The 26,567-nt window shown below is 42.7% G+C and overlaps 1 protein-coding gene across 1 annotated transcript in view; it reads right to left on the bottom strand.

Moving 5' to 3' along the window:
- The window catches only part of PDE4D (phosphodiesterase 4D), a 654,687-nt gene that overhangs the window by 481,906 nt on the left and 146,214 nt on the right, over positions 1 to 26,567 (bottom strand). Inside the window, exon 3 of the mRNA XM_081212798.1 lies at positions 14,593 to 14,828. Within this exon, the coding sequence (XP_081068924.1) occupies positions 14,593 to 14,828 (236 nt within the window). The remainder of the gene's footprint in view (positions 1 to 14,592; positions 14,829 to 26,567) is intronic.

The raw sequence follows: 26,567 nt of genomic DNA, 5'->3' as shown, positions 1-26,567 counted from the left end.
CTTCCTTATGTGGAGGAATAAGGGGTAATTTTTATTCAATCCCTTTGAGGGATGGAGCACAAGGAGCAGGCTCAGCTAGCTGCCTATTTAAGGTGGTGATCCCTCTTCCAAGTGGCACAAAGTTATAGCACCACCCATCTGCCCACTTGAATTGGCAATCTGAGATTAGTCCCCACTGTGGATATTTTTGGGGGAGTTCTTGTTCCTAAATTGGCCACAGGCAAGAAGCTATTTGGGCCTGTCCTGAGCTTTTCCAGGGGTGTTAAGTTCAATGGTGTATGCAGAAGGACCTGGGTTCAGTTCTTGGCATCTCCAAGTAAAAGGCTAGTATAGAAAGATCCCCTGCCCATCTCAGAGGGTGATGGCATGTGGACGGTGAAGAACAAAAACCAAATATATCACTGAATCGGTGGTGTGGAGCTAGGGTGGGGTCATCAACACAAAAACGAGCACAGTCTCATCTTGGAAAAAGGTAAACCTGCACTGAGTTGGGGGGTGGAATAAAGTTGCAGATGAGATATATGAATTAACTGAACCAGACATGTGTGCTTGAAAAACATGTGCTGAAATGCATTTGGTTTGGGCCTCCACAGCTTCTAACTTAAGCACCTATGAAGAGTTAACCTATTCACAGCTCATTAGTAAGATCCTTCTGACAGATTGCAGAGGACAGAAAGGTATCTGCAATTGCTCACATGCACTCTTGGCCTGAGCAAAGCCTTCCTCTGGAACAAGGCTAGGAGATGAAGTTCTAACCAATTTTTTTTTAATTTTTTTAAGGTTGGAAATGGGGTTCTGCATAAAGAGATTTTTATGAAAGCTGGAACACCAGCAATGTGAAACTCCAGGTGTTTCTGGGTCACAGCTCCCACCATCCCTGCCCCTTGTCATGCTGGCTGGGGCAGCCTTGGAGCTGGAATCCAACAAAAATGGGATGGGCCACAGATTCCCCATCTCTGCCCAACTGGTGGACCCAAGAGACATTCATCTAGAAGAGAAAAGCGATGGACAGGTATAGTTAAGTGCTGACATTTATTATGCACACTTTCAGCCTGGCAAACAGCTGCATTCTGCTAAGAAAGAACATTTTTCTACTTGAAGGCTGGCAGAATATTAATTGGTTCAAGCAAAACTTAAGAGTATCTTTGAATTATTGCGTCCGAACTTTGGAAGTAATATCAGTTGCTTTCCCTACGAAGCCCACTGCAGTAATAGTGGCTGTAGTCTCTCCTCTTCCTCCCCTCATTCCCCATTCTTTTTTCTGCTGCAGTTTCATAGAATAGTATCCCTTGTGGGCTTTCTGTTTATATTTGGAAACTGCAACCGTATGGAAGATTGGAATGCAAATGAGGAGTGGAAGGAATGCCCTCTCAGTTGATATTACCTTCCATTTTGAAGTATGACTAATCTGAGAGAGTTTACAACAATCCCAAAATAAAACAAAAATTGGAAGCTCTTGGAAGAAATAAATATTTTGGGGGCAGGGGCTTCCAATGGTGGCCTAAGCTCCTTGGTCCCTTGATTCTGATTCCTGGCTCCATTCCCGACTCCTGAGTCACCTCTGACAGCTGCTTATGGCTCCATCTTCTATAATTAAATACAGCAAGTACACATCTGCAAGGCACTGTCCCACACCCTTGGTACAGTGCTGCATCATATAATGAGGTTCACAGTAAGTGTAACTGCAGAAAGGCAAGAACTACATTCAGTCTACAGGCAATCCTTTCCATTAACACTCCTGCAAATGACCTCAGAGATCAAGCAAGGATATAAGGGGTCATGTGGTCCCTAAGGTACCTTGGACCTAGGACGTTAAGGACGTTGTAAATTAGTACAAGGATGTTGAACCTGGTCCGGTAGTAGATGACTCCCAATGCAGCTGTTTTAGCAACAGTGTCATGTGTTGTCATTTATTAACTTATTTCCCGCCCTTCACTTCCCAGGGCGGGTTACTGCATTAAAACCATTAGAAACAACTTATAACCATAAAAACAAGGTGGGTCCTAAAAACAGACATCTCAAGTGTCAAAAGCTATCAGCAACCTGGCCACCAGATAGAGCCTTTGAACCAAGCCCAAAGGCTGCCTCACATAAAGCTTACCGCAGTAAGCCATCCTTGAGGTTACCAGCACAGGGACTATGGCAATCAGACTATCCCTGTCCAGGAATGGTTGACCTGGTGAACAGGATAAAAGGCACTCCTGGCTACAGAGGACACTTGAGCCTCTAGTGACTAAGACATGGGTAGGCAAACTAAGGCCCGGGGGCCGAATCCGGCCCAATTGCCTTCTAAATCCGGTCCACGGGCGGTCTGGGAATCAGCGTATTTTTACATGAGTAGAATGTGTCCTTTTATTTAAAATGCATCTCTGGGTTATTTGTTGGGCATAGGAATTTGTTCATTATTATTTTTTCCAAAGTATAATCCAGCCCCCACAAGGTCTGAGGGACAGTGGACCAGCCCCCTCCTGAAAAAGTTTGCTGACCCCTGGACTAACATGTATCCAGGAGTATCCCCAAGCTACACACTTGCTCCTTTAGAGGGAGTGCAGCCCCTGAAAAGTGTTCATCAGGCATTTAAAAGTTGGAACACCTGCTGAATTTGGCAGAACATTCCACAATACAGGACTGATGGTGCTAAATGCTGTTTCTTGCTGCAGTCAAATGAGCTTCGCCAATTCAGGCAACCTCATCCAGAACATCTAGAACAGTGGTTCCTAATTGGTGGTCTGCAGACATCAAGGTCTGCGTAACCAACCTAGCGGGTCTGTGGCACCATTCACATAACTAAAACTACCATAGCTATATCGTGATTTTCAAAAGTAGGGAGTCCATGGCTTGGCTTTTGAAACACAGGGAATCCACAGTACTTGGCTAATTTGGAACCACTAATCTGTATAGTTAAAGCTATGGTTTTCCCAGTAGTGATGTACGGAAGTGAGAGCTGGACCATAAAGAAGGCTGATTGCCAAAGAATTGATGCTTTTGAATTATGGTGCTGGAAGAGACTCTTGAGAGTCCCATGGACTGCAAGAAGATCAAACCTCTCCATTCTTAAGGAAATCAGCCCTGAGTGCTCTCTGGATGGACATATCCTGAAGCTGAGGCTCCAGTACTTTGGCCACCTCATGAGAAGAGAAGACTCACTGGAAAAGACCCTGATGTTGGTAAAGATGGAGGGCACAAGGAGAAGGGGACGACAGAGGATGAGATGGTTGGACAGTGTTCTCAAAGCTACCAGCATGAGTTTGACTAAAATGCGGGAGGCAGTGGAAGACAGAAGTGCCTGGTGTGCTCTGGTCCATGGGGTCACGAAGAGTCGGACACGACTAAACGACTAAACAATAACAACAACAAATTTAGAACATCCAGAACAAGTAACTTGCCTACCTCCCATACAGGGTTACTACCCACCCAATGAGTTCCTGTCTTCCAAGGATTCAGGTACAGCTTATTGGCCTTCATCCAGTCCACCAATGCATTCAGAAACTGATTTAGAGCTTCTCCTGATTCAGATGTACAAACTTATATATGCAAATGTTGTGCTGCAGACCCTGTTTTGGACTGTGCCTCCCACGCTCATTTCTTTTCAATCATCACCCAGCACAATCTTCAAACAGCTTGCAGGTGTCTGCTATGCCAAATCAGCACTCCTGACATCTCAATAAATCCTTCATCTGTAAGCAGCCTTCTTATCTAGACATCAGCAACTACCATGGTATGACCAGCCAGTAAAATAATGTATGCTTACAGGAATTAGCAGTAAGATTTCAAGAGAGAATTCTCAGGAAGAATGCTTTGAAGACAGCATGCTTTCACAGTAAAACTCAAAATATATTCAAGCCAGAGTAATAACCCAATGTAGAACAGATAGAGAGCACCATCCATGAATGCAAAATGTAAAGACTAACATGTTGAGTTTGTCAATAAATCCATGACCCACTGATGGTGCCCACTCTCTTAATAATCCTAATACCTCATAGGATAGCAAGTTCCAGGTTTAAAAAAACAAAACCTTCCAAACTGTGAGACAGAAGTAAATTATTTAATGAGACCTCTTCAAAACTCGTGTTTGTATAAATGTAAAAAACAGCCCATTATCACCCAGTTTTCTGTGCTGTGGAGATGAGCAGAGCTTTAAAAGGAGACAGAAAATGAATTGGTGAATAGGGCTTGGTGTATGTGTGATGCTTGTTTCCAGTGACATCACAAGTACTTTCCAATAGGCGCCTGCTGCAACCGCTTGTAGCTGATGAAATTTTCAATGCTACCCATGCTGATTTATTGATGGGTTTGCTGCTGACTGTTTTATGCCTTGTGTTCTCTCACTACTGCTTTTTTGTTTTTTACTTAATTGTTTTAATTATTGCCGCCTTGGAAGTTGCTTTCCTGAAAGGAGGAATGGAAATGTTTTAAAAGCATAATCAACTCAAATAAGCAGCAGAGCTGACTCAAGCCTTTTTTGCTGCCTGAGGTGGAAAAATCAGCTGCTGCTATCTCCTTCAGCTGCATAAGGCGAAGCAAGTGCCCAGTAAAAGTATTTATTTAGAAACTTGGCATAGGGAGCTTGAGAATGGAGTAAATTGTGCCCCTTCCCCATTTCTTGAAATTGTATGTGATAGAGGGATGTGGAAGAAGTTCAAATCAGTTCACATTTATCGGCGAACATATCTATTTCATATTTTCTGAAACAATATGCAAACTGAAAAGCAGTAATTCTTTGACATTCACAATTCTCTGTATTTTGCAATGCAGTTATCAAATGTGTGAGGTATTCAAAATGAATATATTAGTGAAAATAACACTATGTGAGGAGAAAATACTTTGCAAAAATGTGTACGCTCCAACAAAATTGCATACAAAGCTGTGCATGTTAGGATAAATTCAAAGAAAAATGCTTCTGAACTATCATGAGGACTTTTTAAAAATCGCAAACTGATGTGGAAATGTAGAAAACTGAACTTAACAGTGGATAAATGGGAAACTTAGAGAAAGCAAAATTGACAGTTTGGACAAAAAGAAAGTATTGAGATTGTCATTCAACCCCCACCCATTGCATCATCATCATCATCCTATTATTATTGAACCATTTACAAAAGTGCCAAGGTGACTTAAAATTAAACAATCAAAATAACAAAAACAGATTTTAAAACAATACAAAACACAAGATAGGTTTTTAGACAATATGAATAAGCAATGTAGAGATCTAACTCCCAATCCCCTAGCTCAAAAATCTTTTTGAAACAAAAATGTATCCAGTTGTTCCAGGAACAACTAAATAATATTCACCTGTCTATCTCAACAACAGGGAAGCTGTTCAGCAAAACAGAGGCAGCACATCAGAGAGAAGGTGGAAGCGATAATCCTTTAGCTTTCCACTGTGCTTCTGAGAAGTGAGGAAGCCATTTACAAGTTTCTCTCTTCCCATGCACCTGCACAAAATGAAAGAACCACGCCTCCTCCTCAGATAAACCCTTGTGATGTGCAGTAGATAAGAGGGCTGGAAGGGAGCTTGGAGGTCATCTAATTCAACCCACTGCTCAATTCAGGAAATGCAGTGCTAGTTCCTCCCCAACTGATGGATGGCAAATACCTTCCTAAAGATATTCAGGAACAGAAAGCTCACTGCCTCTCTAGGAAATAGGTTCCATTATCAGACTATTCTGATGGAGTTTATATAAAATCTACCCTCTTGTAACTACTTCTCTTACTACTATTTATAATTGTGGTGGTTGGCATCCATCTGTCTCAAGACACAATGGAGTACGTCTCTGGGGGTGAAGTCAAACAGCTGTGTTAGCAGCATCAAAGTGACTTGTCCTGGGGTGCAAACCTGTGCAGGGTGTATGGAGGTCCTGGCTGCCCCTCTTGGCCTTGCTATTGTGGTCCAAGGAAAGCACAACAATACGTTTGGTTGCAGGAGTTACTGAAATAAGGCGTACAAGGCGCCATCCAACCATCTTAGAGACTCCACTCTGGATTTGTGTAAGGTTTATTCTTAATTATTATGTTCCTTTCATCCTAAGATCACAGCAATTAAAATAAGAACATTAAAAATAACTTAAAACGAACTACAATCACAAGAATAGGTTGAGTCATAATATATACGGTATATATATACATATCAAGTATCAAAGGCCAAAGTGTTGAGTGTCTTAAACCCAGATCTTTATCAAATGCTACAAGTTGCCATTCCAGGTGTTTTAAAACAACCAAAATAATATGAAAACTTGTTATTGTAATGGTTTTACGAGATGACTTTGAATTCTTTATATGAATTTGTGAAGCTGGAAAACAGTATATGAAAATTCATAGGTAAATAGATACATACATTAAAATGATTATTCAATTTTAATCACAGCTAAACATTATATTGGGGCATTTTCTTCACTTCCAGAGGGAGGAAAAACCTAGTCTATATCAAGAGGCGTTTTCCATAGCCAGCCTTCCATGCTGACCACATTCAAAGAAGTAGAAAAAAAACAAGGCACTCTGAATGTTACTTTCCACATTTGTTCCTCATTATTTTGCTATGTATCCTTGGGCAAGTGACTAAAATTTCCCTCGCCTACAAAATGAAGGCAATCGCTTGTTGGTATTTTAGCTTAGGGGACAGCAACAATGTGGGAATCGGCTCATGTGTTTCCGCAGGCAATGTTGTTATGAAGAGGAAATAACACCCAGACATTCCAGGTAATCAACATATTGCTCTGTTCTTTCCTTCTTACTGTTTGGTGAGTCATTGTGTGTACAATCACTGCCAAAGGGGGGGAGGACCCAAATCAGCATGAAGCTGTTGGAGACAGATGAGACTTCAAGTCCCAAGAAACGTCCTCGGTGCCTGAAAATAAATCAAATGGCAAGCCTTTCTGATCTTTAACTTTCAACACTATATTCATCTTGGTTCCCACTTATTTTCAGTGCAGAGGCTACCCTGCTGAGCTGCAAAGTCATGAACCAGGAGAGAGCAGCTTCCTCTCCCTGAATTCATTTTCAGCGCATTTCAGTTATGGCCCAAACATGCCTTCTGAATTTCTGCATATCTATCACTGAGAGATATGCTCAAGCTTTCCGGAAGAAACAGAAGAGTGTATACCATGTAAGAAAGTAGTAGCAACTTTATAACAAGAAGCCTAAATCCATAACTCTCTTTATTTTGAAGTTCTGCAGTAAAATATAAGAATATTGCCCAGTGAAACAACCTTAATGAAGGACAAGAGATGGGCTGCATCTCATGCAGACTGGGGAAAATGTGTTCTGCAAAGACCATCAAATACTACTGCTATCTTGCAGTTGGCAAACACATCGTTTAACCTGGTGAGTTCAGCAACTAGGCAGGAGAATGGGGTCTTTTCCCATCCTTTCTGTGTTTGACCTTGAAGAGAGGCTGAAAGCAGTGAGATCACAATTTTTCCTCTACTTTCTGAGCATCTCTGAGACTCAGAAAAAGAAGCATGAGCCCTGATTCTCCCTCCCAGCTTAGAGCTGTGGGTCAGCAAGGACTCCTCCTGCCCAGTTGCATGGAACCTTGAGCTCAGTGCAATGTCAGACAAGAACAGCCTCTGCTATGGGGAGCATACATTTTGGCATGCTGAACCTGATCACAAGGGCTCTAAAAGAAATCCTACAGGGAATCGGACAAAAGCCCAAAGATTCATGCAAAAGTCAGCAATTACTGAGTGGTTCTGGGGAGATAATGGGGGGAGATATGGCGATGCCTAGCAAACCACACAACAAAACAGCAGGAAAGATGTTGGAGCAGAAAATCCAAGCCTTTTGATGTCTGTACACTAATGCACAGAGAATGGAAAATAAGTAAGGTGAGCATGAACTCCTAGTACAGGGAAGTAAACTCAGCTTGATAGGTATAACTGAAACTTTGTGAGATGACTCCCATCAGTAGAACGAAGAAGGTAAACCCAGTTCATAAACAGCAGATCCAAACAGAAAAGATGGGGGAATGGTATTATATATATTTTAATTTAAAAATGTGTACACTCGTACAGAAATCAAAGAGAATGAATTTTGCAGGCTCCACTCCAGGTACCATTTTGCATCAGGTGTCCCAGCACATGCAATTTGCAGTGCCAAAATAGAACCTATTTGTTTACTTCCTTCTTTATTTTCCTTTTTTTGGCACTATTGATGGCAGTGTAGGAGAGCCCCAGACATAGGCATAGGGAGGGGCAGCTGCCCCCCTCAAATCAATTAAAATAAATAAAAACACATAGCAAACTGAGGTTCTTCCCCCTCCCCCATCAGATTGGCCACTGTGAGAACAGGATGCTGGATTAGATGGATTAGATGGCCTGATCCAGCAGCTTCCTCTTATGACAGTATGAGATCTGCAGACCAACCTGCTAACAAGATCTCTGGGGGAGGCCCTACTCATGGTGATGCTTACACCTGTGGTCCAGTATGTGCTGGCCTGGGACAGGGCCTTCTCTGCTGTCACAATGAGGCACTCCCTTCCATTAGACATTTGACTGTCCCACTTGCTACCACATGTTTGCCAGATAACAGCAATTCTGTTCTGACAGAGGAGGGGTGGGCTGATAATTGTTTTGATCAGCAAGACTATTGAATTGGAAGATCTAGAGTTTTATGGTTTTAGCTTTAAATACATATGTTGGGTTACTGTTTTTCTTTTGTTTTGCCCTAGGATCCCTTTGAGATTAAGGACAGTTTAGAAATGTGTGTGTGTGTGTGTGTGTGTGTGTGTGTGTGTGTGTGTGTGTGTTTAAAAGATTGGGCATGTAGCTCAGCCGTGATCCATCCTATCTCCTCCAGGATGGGTAAGGTCTTTTAGGACAGTTCATGAAGTCATTCCCAGCCCCATATTTATCCTTCTCCATCTCCCCGCCCCAACTATGGATTCAACTCCAAAATCTGAACTGTTATGTCAGAAAAACTGAAAAACCATAAACCTTTGTGGTGACCCTTGTCTGTTATTTTATTCATTTATTAAGAATAAAAACAATTTATCTATCCTGACTCAATGGGATAGGGTGTATGTTAATGTGAGCTGATGGTGTTTCTGTCTGTTTCCATATTATACACACCACACTCACCACACAACACCTTTCTTTTCATTTATTTATGTATAAATGAAAGCAGTACTTCAAACTGACAATTTGCCACACAGATTATGTGTGCCAGATGAGTAATGCCTGAATGACACAGAAAGTTAGAATTAGCAACAGGAAATTACAGTTAGAAGAAGCATACTACGATGGCAGGGGGAAGCTTTGCAGCTGTAAAATATCAGATATATATAGATATAGATATATAGATATATATAAACACAGACACACACTCCTTGCTAAATGTGTCATTTGCTTGCCTATTTCTATTATTTTCATTTCCTACATTTGCTTTAGTGCTAATTGCACGTCTACCTGCTGTTACAGACAATATACAACCCAGTCAAGACCTATCTCTATCTTCCTTCCTTCAAATCACTCCTTGAGGCATTCAGCCCTCTCATTCCCATGCCCTGTTGCAGCTCAGGATAAGCACATGAAACCTCAGCTGACCCCTCCCCTCCCCTCCCTCTGCTGCTTCTCCTGTGCCCAATTCCAGACAGTAAACTCCTTGGGACAAGGACCTTGATGGGTGTCATGCACATCAACATTGCCTTACAACAATAATATCATTCACTTATTTCTTTTGCAAACTATACTTTTGAACACATCCACTCTCTTCTGGTTCATATAAGTTAGGGCAAATAATGACCAGATAATCAAATATTCCCCCAAGGGCATCTCATTTGATTCCCCACAAAATCCATGGTTCTGATTGTCTTGTCTGCACACACAGCCTTTGGTGCTGTGTACCTTTGCTGCTTTATCCAGCAAGAAACCAGGAAAGAGGCAACCAACATTTTACTTCTCTTCAAAAACCTAGCTGTGAAAAACAGAGCAATTGGCCTATTCCTGTACCACGATCGTGCATCACAATGTGCCCACTTGCAACTAAGCAAAGCATTGCCTTCTTACTTTCTTTCTCCAGGTAGTAGACAATATGGGGCAGCCTATGTAGAGTCACTTAGCTTTGCAGCAGGGGGAACAAGAGATTTTTGCCTTTGCTACCATCTGCTTATAGGGAAGGAAATCATGTAAGTGGAGAACATGAAGATGCATGGAGCTCTCCAATACTCAACTAGATCAGCTTCCAGAAACTTGAACACTTCCAGCATCCTCTAGCAACTAACTCCCAAACCAATCTGAAATCTTCCCCCATCCTTTTCCTGCCAGCAAATGGCTGCATTCCAGGGAACTGGCAATCCAAAATGATTGAAGAGATTCTGCTTGGGTAGAATTGCCCAGTTTATCAACTTGCAGTGCTGGCTCTTATTAGAGAGGGATAACACAGCCATGACTCAAGGGAAAGACTTTTCCTGGCTGGTACAGTCAGGTTCCGGTTCAGAGATACTTTGCACCTGCCCCATGGAATTTAAAGCTTTCTTGAATAAACTAACAATATGTTTATTTTTTAGGTAAGTGAGCAATATAGTATGCTTAGCAATTTAGGAAGGGGAGCTATTTCCCATTCCAGTTACGGTACCTTGTTCAGAAATTCCTCATGCCTTGGTTATCTTCAAAACAAAAATGCCAAAATGCAACATTAGAAAACCAAGCACAACTGGCCAGAAATAAAATAAACAACTTTAAAAGTATCATTTTAAACCATTTGCTTATTGATAGGCACCCAGATAAAAAAAACAACCACTTGAGTATATAATACACCCAAACATCCAAGAGTTATGCAAGTGCTTTCCTCCACATCTCAGTTGTTTCCAAACACACTTTTAAGTTCTCCTGTTGTTTCAGCTGACATCTCATTATCGAGACATTTCACATCAGATTAAATCAATCACACTGTGCTTGAGCAGAGAGATCACTGTGAAAACAGCCCTTATTGCAACACCAAGGAAAAGGCTTTGAAAGCAACCTGGTGGCACCCCATCTCAGTTGTATTCCTGAATTTGAAAATAGCATTTTGAAGGGGTGGTCGGGTCAGATAACAACAAATTTTAAAGATAAACACCTGTCTGTGGATAAGAGAATGGACTAAAGAAGAGTGGATTTTATTTATTAATTATATTTTTTTTCAACAACAACAAAATCCCTCCAGGATGCTGGGGGCCAAGAAGTGGGATTGTGTGCGCGTTTTACTGCAATTTTGTTGTTGTCAGACATTGCAAGGCAGCTTCCAGATTCCTGTGCTGTGGGTAGGGCTGCCCTCGAAGGCTGCCTGGGAATTCCATCCAGTAGAAATATAATAAAACGTGGTGCCTTTGACCAGGGCATGTGCAGTACATGATACCACTGCTTAAGAAGCTGCATTGATTTCCAGTTGGTTTCCTGGAAGAAGTGAAGGCTTTTGACTTGTTAAGTCCTAAACCATTTAGATCCAGTTTGTCTAGGCCTAGGTACTATGATCTATGCAAACATGGGATTTGTGGTTAGAGGGCTGAATTAGGACCCGGAAGCTCCAGGTCCAAATCCCTTCTTAGTTGACCATGTGACCATGGATCAGTCACAATCTCTCTCTGCCTAACCTACCTTACAGGACTGTTCTGCAGTTTACTCCACCTTCAGCTCCTAGACAGAGAGGGATAATAGACCTGAAACCTGCCAGTCAGGTTTCACCTGGCACATTCTTTGATGGGAGCCAGTGTTAGAATACTTCCCTCAAGTTTCCACAAATACCTTAATGACAGCCTGCCCTCCCTCTTCCACACCACTTCCTTAACCAGAGGGAGGAGGCCTGATATCCGTGAAGAGGACTAGAGGGTAATACTGCGGTTTGAGGCAGAATGAGTAAAGACAGACACAGAAAGCTGAGTCTTAAGTGTCTTGATGTGCAGGCTGCCTCCCTGGAGGTCTTATACAGAAACAGTAGCCTTTAGCTATGTGGGAATGCATAATCTAACTGCTTTCACCTATGCTCAACCAGTACTTTATATTTAAAAACAACCACAAAGGCAACAAGCCGACAGCGACTTCCTTCCAAAAGGAACCAAACCCAGGCAAGTAGCACACACCTTTAATGTCACACCGCTTGGAATAGTGGACTGATCATAACATTACGAAGGCACCCAACACATGATGGGAACTACAGACAGTGGAACTGCTATGTGATGACCACACGAAAAGGCAAAATATGTAATTATTAGAATCTATTCATTGAAAGTGTCTCCTGTTTTATAAAGAGTCATTTCATACTATCACTAATCATCTAGAGCAGGGCTGGGGAATCTGAGGATCTCCATATGTTGTGGGACGTCAACTCCCATCAGTCCCAGCTAGCATGGCCAATGATCCAAGAGGATGGGAGTTGGAGTCCAGGAATATCTGGAGGGTACCACATTTGATACTTCGGTCTAGAGAGACTATATGTTACATATTTTTATTTTTGGCAGGGTTCTCGGTCATTAGAAAACTCCATCATTAGAAAATGCAGTGTCGCTAGAAAACTCCCTAAGTGACAGCTATCTGATAGCTATTTCATTCAACCAAATTATTGCATTATAGTTGCAGTTATCGTGTGAGCAAAAACACTGGTGTGTGAATCATCTTGATAGCACTAGTCTTGGAATTGCTCAGTCCCTTGCCTTTCAGGTTTCTAAGCAAACTTTTCACCCATGCTCACATTAAGTTTTCTTTCACAACATCAAAGACACAAAGATCTTTGTAGCCTTATGAAAGCCTTCAAGTTTCCATATAATACATGGATTTTTCAAGACTCCTGAGATGGTGGTCCACACACAGAATTTCAGATTACAGATGCATATTGGGACTACTGAGGATACCTTCTTGTACATATTGTATATACTGTGGGGGGGGGGGGGCAAGTGCAAAGATGATTCATGCATCTAACATTTAATTTTCCACAGTAAAGAAATAAAGGTTATAGCTTTTGAAAAGAAACAGGCACAACAGTAATTGCTTCTGTTGGGTTGTTTGTTTGTGCAATGCAGCATTATTACTTTCTTCTTTTCTTTCCCCCTTGATCTCATTTATAAATTTATTTCCTAGTAAATCAAAACCAAATTAAATGAGCATGATGTCTGAACAAAGCTTGTTAGGCAGGACAATGGTGTTCTTTTTTATGTCTTGCAGAGATCTACCTGCTGTGAGAAACCTCTCATGCACCAGCTATCCCATTCCAGTACATAAGCCTACAAAACAGCAGTGAGCACCAGCAAGCATATCTACTAACAATTATACCCCCTTTTTTATTACTTTGGGAAACATTTTAGGCAAACTTTCACATCTCCTCTTCCAGATGTGATGCAAGCATGAGTCTCGTCAGAGGCTCATGATATTTTCTGTCGTCGATCTATGACATTTTCTTAGACATTTCGACTCTATATTGATCAGTTTCAGAACGCAGCTGCCTCATATGTAATGCATGAAATCAAGCTTCTTGGGTGAATGTTTTCACATTCCAACTATCTCATCCATGTCATGGTTCCAGGAATCTTCCAGTATGATGGATAGGTTCCCGGTGCTGTGCTGAAAGCACTTCCTCCCACCTCTAGCACAGATGCAAGATGCTGAGCTTAGAAAGAACGTGAGCTATCTGGAAGCCCAGAGCTCACATTTTTGCAACAACCACCAACACTTTTGTGACTTATCAAAATAGCTGCAACCACAGCAGCTCATATCCAGGTCCATAAATGGGTGTTGGGGAAAACAGGCCACCATAGATGCATAGCTTCCAGCTAGAAGTAGCCACATCAGCAGCTACCTGGCCTTGCTGTGTATTTAGCTCTAAGTTATGCCCTCAGTTTTCTAGTGCTTGAATGCTTACAGCAACACTGGTGGGTGGGTATGTGCATGTGGGATGTCTATCTACCCTCCACATCTGTGGTTATAACAGTCCTTCCCAGGCTTCTTTTCTCTGAGGTGATCACAGCCTATCAGGGATCACGGAAGCAACATGATGTCTCATAGTCTTGCAACCAATTATATCAGTGTTTCTCAAACTTGGGTCCCCAGCTGTTGTTGGGCTACAACTCCCATCATCCCTGACCACTGGTCCTGCTAGCTAGGAATGATGGGAGTTGTAGTCCAACAACAGCTGGAGATTCAAGTTTGGGAAATACTGAATGAGATTCAGCCACAGCATCAAAATCCAGAATACCTGCCAATTCAAAGATGGAGTCATGTGTTTCTTTTCAACCCTTCCATTGCTTCCAAATCACTATGCAGTAAAGTACAGGAGCCCCCAGTGCCTTCCTCACAGAGAGAAGGCTGAAATACACTTTCTTCTTCTTCTTCTTCTTCTTCAGCCAATAAGATTGGACAGTCCCTGTATTAGCAGAGGGACTGCTTGGTATCAGCTGTGCTATTCACATCACACATTTGCCTTATGTTTTCTGCCACTGCTATGAAAACAATGGGTATAGAATTGCCATCTTATTAACCTGTCTTCAATACGCTCTCCATTATAGCTGCCTTAATTCGCTCCGTGATTAAGAGCCAAACATTTTAATCACAGGGACCCAGGACATCGACTGCCAGAACGCAGTCTCTCAGCAGCCGAACAGAAGCAGAAGCAGGGTTCCAAATCAATGTTTACCTGACAGACTCTGCAGCTGTGATAGCAATTAGTGGGAGAGTTCTCAGCGGAAGGCTGGTGGGTCTCGGCACCATCTCTGGATCACCCTTTCTGTCCCAATCTGCCTGCTCCAGCTGCCTGAACGCCAAAGGGGGAAGCTGGAGATTACGGCAGGAAAGTCTCCTGACACGATATTGGTCCATTCCTTGAGGAGCCCCATCCGCTTCATCGTGCGAGTACAGTGTTTCTTCTGACACCTAGAAAAACAACAGCAACAAATATTGCTTTAATAATTCTCTGCAGTTTCTTTCCTAAACTGCATCCATTAATCTCGGTGAACTTTATATTTTATTTTAAAAGTATTAAGTGCATAGAGCAATGAAGAACTCTGAACCTATGTGTGCCCTTTAACAACTGGCTAGAGCAGGATTGTATGATGGGCCATTAGGATGAAGGTCTTCTTATAAGGATGCTGTGGTCACACTGGTCCAGATGGAATATTGCAGCAAAGCACACCTGTGCCACAGTAACAGCAGGGGACAGTACCACATGCACATCAACAAATGCTTTTTATGCATTAACTGTGGGAGTGTGGTGCAGTAGCTCATAGGATAAGGATCCTTCTGGAGGTTTTCTGTTAAAAACTATAATCAGGCATAGGGATGGACAAATCTGAAAATTTTGGCTTCTCATTTTTCCATTCTTAAATTCAAGTTCACTACATTTCTGCATCAGTTTGCAATGCTTAATCCTCAGAAAAATTAATCTCCATTTTACTGCGCATTTCTCCTGATAAAGCAATGGTTGCATGTAGCCATGGTCTAATAAATGGTATCAAGGTATGCTATTTTCAATAATATATTCATTTTTATTCACACTTTCCCCAGATGCATACCTTTTGGAATACTGCATCACAAAATCCAAAAGACTGCAAAATTTTGCAGCACAGTTCCCTGCTGCCTCCCCTGTTTCTTGCTTTTTTGCTGCATTTGCAGGACCAAAGTGACCTTTCTGGGGTGAAAGCCTGGGCAGTGTGTATGGAAGTCCTGAGATACCCTGATTAAAAGACCCCTCTCTCAGCCTCGGTGATATAGTCCAAAGGAAAACAAAGCAATATATTTGGCACCAGCTTTGCTTCTGTTTGTGCACTGTTTTGGTTAAGTGTGAATTAGGGGAGATGAGTTTCTCCACCACCTCTAATTTAGACCTACTTGACCATTATCCTTGACTCTATATCCTCTAGGCTACATTACTGAACTATCTGTAGCAAGGGCTGCCCTTGAGTAATGATAAAATGAATGATGGTCAGAAATGAGAAATCATGTCATATTCACACATCTTTAATTCCTCTTATGATTTTTTTCCTGGGAACAAACATTTTAGATCAATGAAAATATATTATTGAAATTACATTAGTGAATTATCTACCCTAACCTCTGATATCTCTGGTAGGCATTTGAGGTAGACAGATAGAATTAAACTTCTGCTCTCTGATACATTTTTTGAAGTCTTTCTTTTAGTGTCGATAGTAATTTAGAAATTCAAAAATAACAACAGAGCCTTAATTTGTACCAGAAGAATTCAAGTTTCATTGCTTAGGAAATCTAAAGGCATGCATCTGGGCACACCTAATATTGTTCTTATGATCTTGTTCTGGATTAAGTTCTGCAGTACTCAAACATTTCTGCAGCACAGAGGAACTGGTAGTATAGTTTAAAACTGTAGAAATCCACTTCTCCCTGCGTACCTGAGACCCTCAGAACTCACTCTTCTCTGATGCAACTCATACCCAATTTCAGGTTGGCGAGGGTTCCAGCAGCCCGCTGACTTCCTATCCTAATCTGCATTTTGAACTGCAGAACAGATGAATGTTGCTGATCCTCTTCCCTTTAGCAGTCTCCAGCACACACATCTCAAATCTGTTCTTGAAACCCACCCCCAAATCCCCCAGAGCAGATTTGGGGGAGTGCTGGGGGTTTCCAGGGCAAGGGGAAATTGGCAAAAATCACCTCGCCTCATTTTCCATCAATGGCTGCCTCCACAGTTGCTACAATGATAAGTACAGGAATTAGATATCACCCATTGTCCCTGGAAATGGAAACATTTATTTTGCTAAATAAATCTCTCCTTCATAGACCACTGACAAGCTCTTTATTTTGTAACTGTACAAATAGCTTCTTCCTCCCCGCTGACGGCAGCATCCCAAGGAAATTGTGTAGAAGGCTGTCTCAGTCAGTCTGACCAGTTCAAATCAGAGGTGTCTTTATGACAGATTGGCTAAATAGGGGGCACTGTAAAAACCAGATAAGACGACCAGCTTGCTTCCTAGGCAATGCATTGAAATCACATTTGACAAATAAAAACCTGCCTATCTGTTTTAAGCGTTCCACATTTTTATCTTTTAAACAGATCACACAATTCAAACTAAGCGTTCATGACAAATATCTTGGCTACTCTGAAGGAAATGTGAAAATTATAGGAATTATGGGTGCACTGGGAGGGCAGCAAATGAATCAGAGATATTGATTGCTGTGAAAATGCCATGAAAAAGCCTATTTATGTCATTGAAAGAGTGGTTCAATTACCATTCTGTTGTATTTTTAGCACTCTGTACAAACGGAAGGAAAAGTGGATGTAACTATTTTATCTGTGCTCTGGACGCATATAAAAAAAAGAGGAATGATGTTTTTAGTAGCAGATCAAATACACACACTCTCTCTCACACAGGTGTGTGTGTGTGTGTGTGTGTGTGTGTGTGTGTGTGTGTGTGCGCAGCTTATGGCCACTTAATCATAGGCAGAGTATGCAAATAGCAATATGTGTTTGGGAGAACCCATTTTTACCTTTCCTAACTAAAATGTCCAAAATTATTATAGGAATCAACAGAATATACTAAATATAATAAGCAATTCACAATAATATTCAGGCGTCCCCAGAGATTATATTTACATGCTGTTTATTTTAGCAGCAACCTGGTGAGTAAATGGGCTGTGAGCTGCAACCTGCATTAAGACACTTAGGGAGGGCTCATCCACACTGCTGTTGGGATTGTGATTTCTTCCATTTGTCCTGTGACTGCCAAGCACTGGTCTGAGAGGATTTTCATTTGTCACCAAGAAAACCTGTCAGCCCCAGCCAACATGGCCAGCAGCACAGAGTGACAATACTAGGCGATTCATTCTTAATCGCTGTCTCTGAATTATTTGTAATACTGAGTTTGATTCTTGCTCCATTCATAGCTGTTAACTTTCAGATTTGAAAATAAGGGATCAGCAGCCTCAAAAATAAGGGATCAGCAGCCTCAAAAATAAGGGATCAGCATCCACACCTGTCCCGGGGACAGTTTACGGGATATCTAACAATCCGGGATAGAAGCCGGAAGCAGTGGGAAACGGTGCTGGAATAAGGGAATTTCCCACCAAAAAAAGGGAAGGTTGACAGCTATGGTTCCATTGCAGTATGCTCAAGTTAGCTTCAGTTTGTAGCAGGCTGTGCTGGGTGGGCTGCAAGCCCCATGAGAGAGATTAATGTGCCACTTCCAGCCTACCCAGCATGCTCTCCTTAGGCACTGCACCCAATGCAGGAGGTTCATCCTCCTGCCTCATATCAGGCCCCAAGTATATTATGGACAGCCTCCATTCATAGAATCACAGAATGCATTCATAGAATCACAGAATTGTAGAGTTGGAAGGAGCCACGAGGGTCATCTAGTTCAACTCCCTGCAATGAAGGAATCTTTTGCCCAATGTGGGGCTTGAACCCATGTCCCTGAGATTAAGAGGCTCCTACTCCGACGACTGAGCTATCCCAAACTCACACAGCATAATATGGTGTGCGGGGGGGGGGGATATGGCGGGTTTTACTTTGGATAAATGGTAGGGAAGTGATGGATTAACAACCACGCTTCATCAGTTTGAATGACACAGCTAGTGCTAACTTCTGTGAATGGGTAAGCTGGCAACAGGCAAGAAATAGTGTTTGCTTACACACAAAAACAACAACTTCCCACTGTGCATTTCTTTCTTTCTTTCACACTATTGTCATGCTCTATAACTGCTGGAAAGACAACCTTAAACAAACATTCAAATGTTGATAATTCATGAACAATAAAGGAACTCAACTCCTAGTACAAATCACTCATTCCAGCAAACCAGACAAAAACTGACACTTGCTTGCTTTAACTACTTTATGAAAATATGCAGATTTCAGCTTCAATGCTCAGATTATTATGAGAATACACATTTCACCATGACCTCAGTTTAGGGTGCAGCGCTTCCATTGAGAGATTCTGAGAGAACAAGTAAGAGTGGTGGAACAAGAAGCAACAACTGCGTCCCTCAGGTGACAGGCTGGACAGCCCATCTCCATGAAAGCAGGAGACCTCACGAGAAGGGGAGATAATAGTATGCACAGCTGCATGGCCTATGCAGAAGACCAAGTGGAGCAAGGCCTTGGAGGCAATTAACTGATTATCTATTCTACAGTAAACTTGGGAACCACCCACTCATAGTGCCTCTGTCTTGTCAGGAATCAGAATCAGTTTGTTGGCCCTCATCCAGTCTGCCACTGAGTCTAGGCACCAGTCCAAGGCTTGCATAGCCTCTCCTCACTCAGATGTTACAGAGAAATAGAGCTGGGTGACATCAGCATACTGATGGCATATCACCTTAAATCTCCTAATGACCACTGGCAACAAATTCAAATATATGTTAAACAGCATTGGGGACAAGGTGGTCGCCTGTGGCACCCCACAGCCCAGCTACCAGGGGGCCAAACGTCAATCACCTAATACTATTTTCTGAAAGCAACCCTGGAGGTAGAATTGGAACCACTGTAAAGCAGTGCCTCAAATATCCTTCTCACTAAGTTGGCCCAGAAGGATACTATCAGGGGCAGACTTTGGTCTTTCAGATTTCAGCAGCCAAAATTTGGCGCGCACACCCCACCTCTCACTCTCCATTCTGATCAGTTCACTACATCATAATTGTGACACCCTGCAACGCCTCCTAGGCTAGGCACCCACTGCCATAGAACCAGTCGCACTGCCCTAAATCCACCTCTGATTCCATGATCAATTATATCAAAAGCTATTGAGGGAAGAAGTAAAAATAACATGGTTGCCCTCCCCCTGCCCTTCTCCTGATGCAGGTCATTCATCAGGGTGGCCAAGGCTGGTTCAGTCCCATAACCAGGCACGAGCCCACATTGAAATGGGTCAATATAACTGGGTTCATCCAAGTGTACTTGCAATTGTTGTGCCACGACCCTCTGAATTACCTTCCCTAAAAACCGAGTATTTGTGACCAGGCAGTAACTGACACAAAGTCCAGGGTGGCCTCCCCCCCCTTTTTTTAAAGAACTGGTCGAGCCACTGCTTCCTTCAAAACAGCAGGGACCACTCCCTCCCACAAGGATGTGTTAGCCAGTGGATCCACTCAGTCATACCCCTTTGCAAACTTTAATAAGCTAAGGGGCAGAAATACATAGTTTCAAGCTTGCTTGGAGGCAAGTCACTTTAGCTTCAAAGTGCCTTGTAAACAATTCACACTGGGTTCCAAAGGGTTTAAAACTGCATTCCTTGGAGATGCTAACAGGCCCAAGACAACACAAAAGCTGCACTGGGTAGCTACTTAAATATGCAATGGAGGCAGAAAAGGGAGCCTTCTTGCTGGTCTGGGATTTGGGGGTGGATTTTGTTGTTTTAAATTATACTAGCATTCTTATACCTGGTGTTGCTTGAAAAGAAAATCAGAACAGTTTTGAAAGGTTCAGTCTACCCTCTTGGTTCAGAATGGTATCCAATTATATCCCAACAGCTGCTTGATCTCAGGAATGAAAATGCAAAATTTGGTTGCAATATCTTAAGAGGTGTCCAAATGCACAGTGAACAGAGTTCCATAGGCAGAGGAGATGATTGTTAAGCCACTCTGGGAATTATAGCTTTTAACAACTCTAAGCATCCCCAGGATTCTTTGGGGGAAGACATGTGCGTTAAAGTGGTATCATAGTGCTTTAAATGTGTGGTGTAAATGTGGCCCAAGTCTTTTTTTTCCCAGTGATAATCCTAAATCTATTAAAGATTTTTTGTTAGCCAATGTGACAAAAATGGAATGGGAAAGTTCCAGAAAAAGAAAAGTACTCAACAAAAACAAACAAGCACCCAGCTTAGTTAAAGCATAGCTTTGAATAAAAATAATGAGTATGCAGTGTGACTTCATTGAAAACTGGAATATTAAAAAGGTCCACATAAGCACATAATTTTAGGCTTGTACAGAATTATAAGCAAAATTTATCTGAAAGAATTTCAGGATGCTTATAACCAGAAAACGCTCCATTTAATTAAAATACTGATAAGAGAAATGGCAGAGAGAAAAACAGAAGATAACCATGCACACACACAAATCCAAACATGAATGCAGATATATGCATCCCTCAAGCAACAGTCCAATAAATATCACTTCTCCAGATAAGATTCAAGCACCAACTCCTAGAAACATCACAAGTCCCCTCCAAAACCTCAGCCTTACAGGAAGCAAACATAGCAGATAATAAATAAAACAGTGTAGCATTGAGATGTGATGTGCATCCTGCTGTGCAATGCCGAACTTAAGAACCCTGCACTTTTAGAAAATGTGACTCAGGGAATAAGTGAGATGGAGCGTCTTGGAGCTCAAGTGTTCCAAGTGCTGACAGTTTCACCAGCAACTTCACTTAGAGTCGGTCAAGGCAAAGATATGTTTTTGTTTGTTTATTTGCTTGCTTGCTTTAAAAAGAAGTTAAAATGCCTCAGTGGGTTACAGACTGAAGTTATGCTGAGGTTATATTACAGGGCAGATTGAGCAGACGAAACCAATAGCAAGCCCAATGGTCAAGAAGGTGGTTTTCCCAAATGTGCTTTAGAGGGAAGTGGGGGGCAGAAGGCACACTAACCTCGGAAGGTAGCCCATCTAGGAGAAGGAAAACTTTGATTCTAAACCTCTATGGCCTGGCAAGACATCTTTGGGGAAAGAAAAGGCTTAGAAGCAAACCCTACACAAATCCGGAGTGGCAACCCTAAGGTGTCTGGATGGCACCTTGCATGCCTCCTTCTAGAACCTCCTGTAGCCAAGGTGGCGCCAAACGTATTACTCTGCTTGCCTTTGGACCACATCAGGCTGAGAGGAAGGTATTGTCGCCTGGGCAGCTCAGGACCCCCATACACACTGCCCAGGCATGCACTCCATGGAAGGTGCTAACACAGAGGTTTGACTTCATCCCCAGAGGCAAACTCCATTGTCTCTCAAGACAGACAGATGCCAACAACAACAACAACAACTACTCAGGGGTACAGCATCTGCCTTGCATGCAGAAGGCGCTGGGTTCAATCGCCCCCAGCGATCCCGAGTGAAGAAGCAAAACCTGGAAGAATTGTATACACCTAGAGTATTCACATTTAGACACCAGTTTAACACTCACCTCTTCACCTAGGCTATCTCCATGGGGTGATCAATCCAGCCATACTGGAGGCTGGTCTGTTAAGGGTCAATTATGCACTGCCCCACAGACTTCAGTCTGCCCTCAGCCAGCCCCAATTGCCTGCCTTCCAACTTAAACTCATTCAAGGAGTGGCCCTGTCTATCAGCTTCCATTGGAATGAATGGGCCAGTTAATCACGTCCATTAATTTCAGGAGATTAATCTGAATAGGGCTACCAATGGCTGCAACTAAGTGCTGCCCTTGTAGAACACAGCAGGGAGGAGAAGAGAGACTAAACTAGAATTGGATGGCTCCGCCTGTTGTCAGTTCTGGCTCCCCCTACAGTGTGTTGGCCTCCCTGCTTGCTTCCCCACCAGCCTCAATGGGCACCCAGCACCACTGTGTTGCTATATCAGTCTGATCTACTGCTTTCTGACATATTTTGCACTTGTTACAGGAATGAGATTTTACTGTTGACTTTAGGTACTGTTCAGCATCAGGATATTGCCTTTGAATTAACGCTGAAGCACTGTCTGCAGTGATTGTTACCGGATGGCTCATTTACACACAAAAGTCATCACTTCATGCTCATGTCAATGGTAGACAAAATGTGCATATGTAAAGTGGCAGACAGTGTACATTTAGGTTCCCTGCATGTATACCATCAGCAGAGTGTTTGCTGCTTAAAATTCAGCTGTGTTGGTACAGCTATATTTAGCCTGCTGCTTGTAGCAGTAGCAGTGGTAACAATCATGCCACTCCCCCCATTAAAAAAACTGGGTTTTGTTGGCAAAGTGGAAGTTGCTGCCACTATATGGTTCACACAAGCACCTTGCCACTCTGAAATGCACCTAACACCGGAGCATGTTTCAGAGGCCACCATGGTGTTGATTGTTTGTTGCATTACTCAGGCTTCAGTGATTTGCTAGTTTCTTAAAAGCACCTGGAGTACTATATTTCTTTCAGGGTCATTTCCTTAAATCACATGGTACATTAACTGGCTAAGTAGTCGTGCATTCCCAACTGCAAAGAACAATAAACAATACTCTCAACACTTTCCCCAATTCAATTCCGTTTCGTGAAACAAGAAACTGCTGGGGGGGGGGAGGTTGAGTTTTAGTTTTTTGTTTTAACATTGCAGGTTTATTCCATTGCTCAGGCCACTGGCAACGAAAACAGAAAACCACACATACAAATTTGTACAACCACAAAAATGTTGGCTAGAGATACAGAACACACAATGTTAGCTACATGCTTTCAGTCCATTGATATGCTAATGTTCAAAGACTGTACTGTTCAAATAGGAGGTGCAGAGAGGTCATCTTTTTATTTTCATAGTTCTCAGCATGTTTCATACTCGTGTGCATTCCAAAGAAACATATTACGTGATAGTCCTCTTTAAAAAAAGATGACAAATAAAACTAAAACAGCATGATGGACTAGATTCACTGTGAAAGCCAGGCACCTCAATGTTTTAGAAGAAGAGTTTAGATTTGATATCCCGCTTTATCACTACCCGAAGGAGTCTCAAAGCGGCTAACAATCTCCTTTTCCCTTCCTCCCCCACAACAAGCACTCTGTGAGGTGAGTGAGGCTGAGAGACTTCAGAGAAGTGTGACTGGCCCAAGGTCACCCAGCAGCTGCATGTGGAGGAGCGGGGAATCAAACCTAGTTCACCAGATTACGAGTCCACTGCTCTTTAACCACTACACCATCACACATCTGTGGGAATCCAAGGGCAGCATGTGACCCTTCAATATGGCCCACCACAGATGCCCAAGTCACCCCACAAATGGCAAATGTTACTTAGTGAGAGAGAGCATGATTGTGATGGGGAGGGAGGTGTGTATGTGGGTGAATCATCCCTATGCAGCTTCCTCCCTTTGTATATCATGTTTCTCTAGTTGCACCAAACAGATGTAGTGGAACCAGTCCAAAATAACCATTCCCCTTGCAATGTGCAGCTGAAGAGGAGTGCTGGATGTGTTGTTGTAGATTGCACTCTTGCTTCATGCGTCGCAATGGTGACTCTGAACAATGGCCAGTGCCATCTGCAAATGAAGTGTCCACCCTCAACCATGCTCTCTTCTGCAGTGTCATTGGCAGAAGTGTAATAGTCTGGCTTGTAGGGGGGATGAAGACCCATCACTACTTTTGTAGCAGGGTCCCTGTCTCCAATATCCTAGAACTACCCAATCAGTATGAAAGGGGAGCTCTGAAGCCACTGAGAAGTCTTTTAACCCTCTCTGCTGATTGGAGCTAATCAGACTGAAAGAAGGTGCGCCAACCCACTAAGGATTGGCTCCTAGGATCACTTCAGAGAGAGCATATAGGAAGAACACCAGTGAGTTGTTGTTCTTGATGCTCCAAAGCAAAGCATTTAGGAACAATGAAGACAGAAGATGCTTCAGTTTCAAAACAATGATGTGCAAGTTCTGTTATGATCATAGGTGTTAAGTGCTCCCTTGAAGTACACAAGTATGAAGTGTGAAGTGTGACATATACAGTTGTTTATTCAGATAAATTCCACAAATTACATAAGCATGCAGACTGCAAGCCTATATATATATTTATGTGATGGCCTGGGATTCCGATTCGGAGGATGAAACAGAGGAATCCCAGCCTGCACAGGAGTCCCCGCCTCCAGGGCCGGCTGAACTGGGGCAAGGCCTAGAGGCTGAAGAGCCTGCACCTGTGGCAGTGCAGCAGGAGCTGGCCCCAGGTGAAGTCCTCCTGGCCCCAGAGGGGCCTGATGACTCAGTGGCCACAGGTGAGCCTCCTCCAGGGCTCAGTAACCCTTCGGCCTCTCCTGATCTGCAGAGGCTTAGGGCAGAGAGGCGAAGGGAACTAGTTGCCCCCAGGAGGAGTGCTCGCCTTAAGGCCAGAGTAGGCGGGGCTCCTGGGGGTCGGGACCGCCCCTGACCTTAGAAGAGGATAAAAGCCCAGTCATCCCGGCCCCAGGTTGCGGGAGCAACGTCGTTGTTGGCTTCGGACCTTCCTGTGATCCTGATCCCTGCTCGGCCTCCTGTTCCTGACTAACCGGTACTCCTGTTCCCTGCTCGGCTTCCTGTTCCTGACTATCCAGTACTCCTGTTCCCTGCTCGGCCTCCTGTTCCCGACCATCCGGTGTTCCTGTTACCTGCTCAGCCTTCTGTTCCAGCGTTCCTGTTCCCCGCCCGTCTCTCTGCATCGGACCTCACCCCGCTTTGTGTGGACTCTGCTACACTCACGGTACCTTACCCCCGGGACCAGCACAATTTACCTGGGAGTAAGTGCAACTGAACTCGGTGGGGCTTACGTATCAGCTGACATGTATGGAACTGAACTGTCACATCAAACCTATTTGACATTCATAGAGAATTCTTCATAGAGAATTATACTTATCTTCCTTTTTTATTTTATCAACACGATGCGGCTAAAGCAAATAAACACCTTTTGCCAAGACAGTGGCTGTAAAGGCACTTCACAACTCTAAATATATACATGGGAAATTTTTATTCTTCTCACTAGCCTGCCTTCTTTAAAGCAGCAGGCCCCTGTGAGATGCTAAGCATAGTATAAGAGTTGTCTGTACTACATGGACTCTTCACTCAGCCAATTCATGCTGCTGATACTCCAAAATGATAAACTGAAATCCATCACTTGCAATGCCTTTTTGCCCTGGCAATGGTATATCAATGCCATCTTCAATTACCAGAAACTCAAGTCTATAGAACATCTGATTTTTACATTTAATGCTACTGAATTTGCTCCTGCCCACTGGTTTCATTTTTATTCATTGTATACAAGATTCATAGTTGCTTTGCCTTTTGCAGTTCCTTGACTCAGGACAACTGCTAGAATTTTATTTATTAATAAACGTCAACGCCTCACAAATCCATCTAAACTATGCTGTTACGTTGAATATTAATTGGAAGCATCCCCTTTCAGTAATTTGTATGTCAGTGGGGGAGAGGAGATGGTGATTATCAAAGTGCATCCCTGATTGGCTAGAATAGGGAATTGCACTGATAATTTTAAAGTCCTTTAAAGTGCACAGTTTGAGGGGATGCAAACTGTGTGTGTGCGTGCACACGTATGAAAAAGGCTTCTGAAAGTTCATTCTGATCACTGCAGAATGAAAGCTCAGTTAAGCAAATAATAGAGGAAGTTCTACTACCACCCTCTCAGTTCACAGATGGGTAGGTGCAGTCTTAGAATAGCAGACATTTCAGTACCTTGGATGGCATTGATTGAAAGTTCACAGTCTTAGATTGTTCGTCAAAGAGCAATGTAAGTCAGGCCAGATAAGTAAGGCTCAAACTGATGAACAGTTTTAAGATATTTAATCCAGGGAGTGAAAGAAGTTGATTGAATAACTACCAAGTCTAGATGACATGAGTCATATGGAAAACCCACAGCTTTGCCTTACTGACTTATTTTACTTTTTTATCAGGCTTTTTAATTTTTAGTTTCCTTTCAACTAAATTCTGTGTGCCAAAGCTTAAATTATGAACTTGGTTTACTTTTTATTAATGGTTTACTCCCATTTTATTTAAAGT

The sequence above is a fragment of the Podarcis bocagei genome, assembly GCF_964188305.1.
Source record: "Podarcis bocagei genome assembly, chromosome: 11".
NCBI lineage: Eukaryota > Metazoa > Chordata > Lepidosauria > Squamata > Lacertidae > Podarcis > Podarcis bocagei.
The sequence above is the reverse complement of the archived record's forward strand: the minus strand, read 5'-3'. Positions and strand labels throughout refer to the sequence as shown.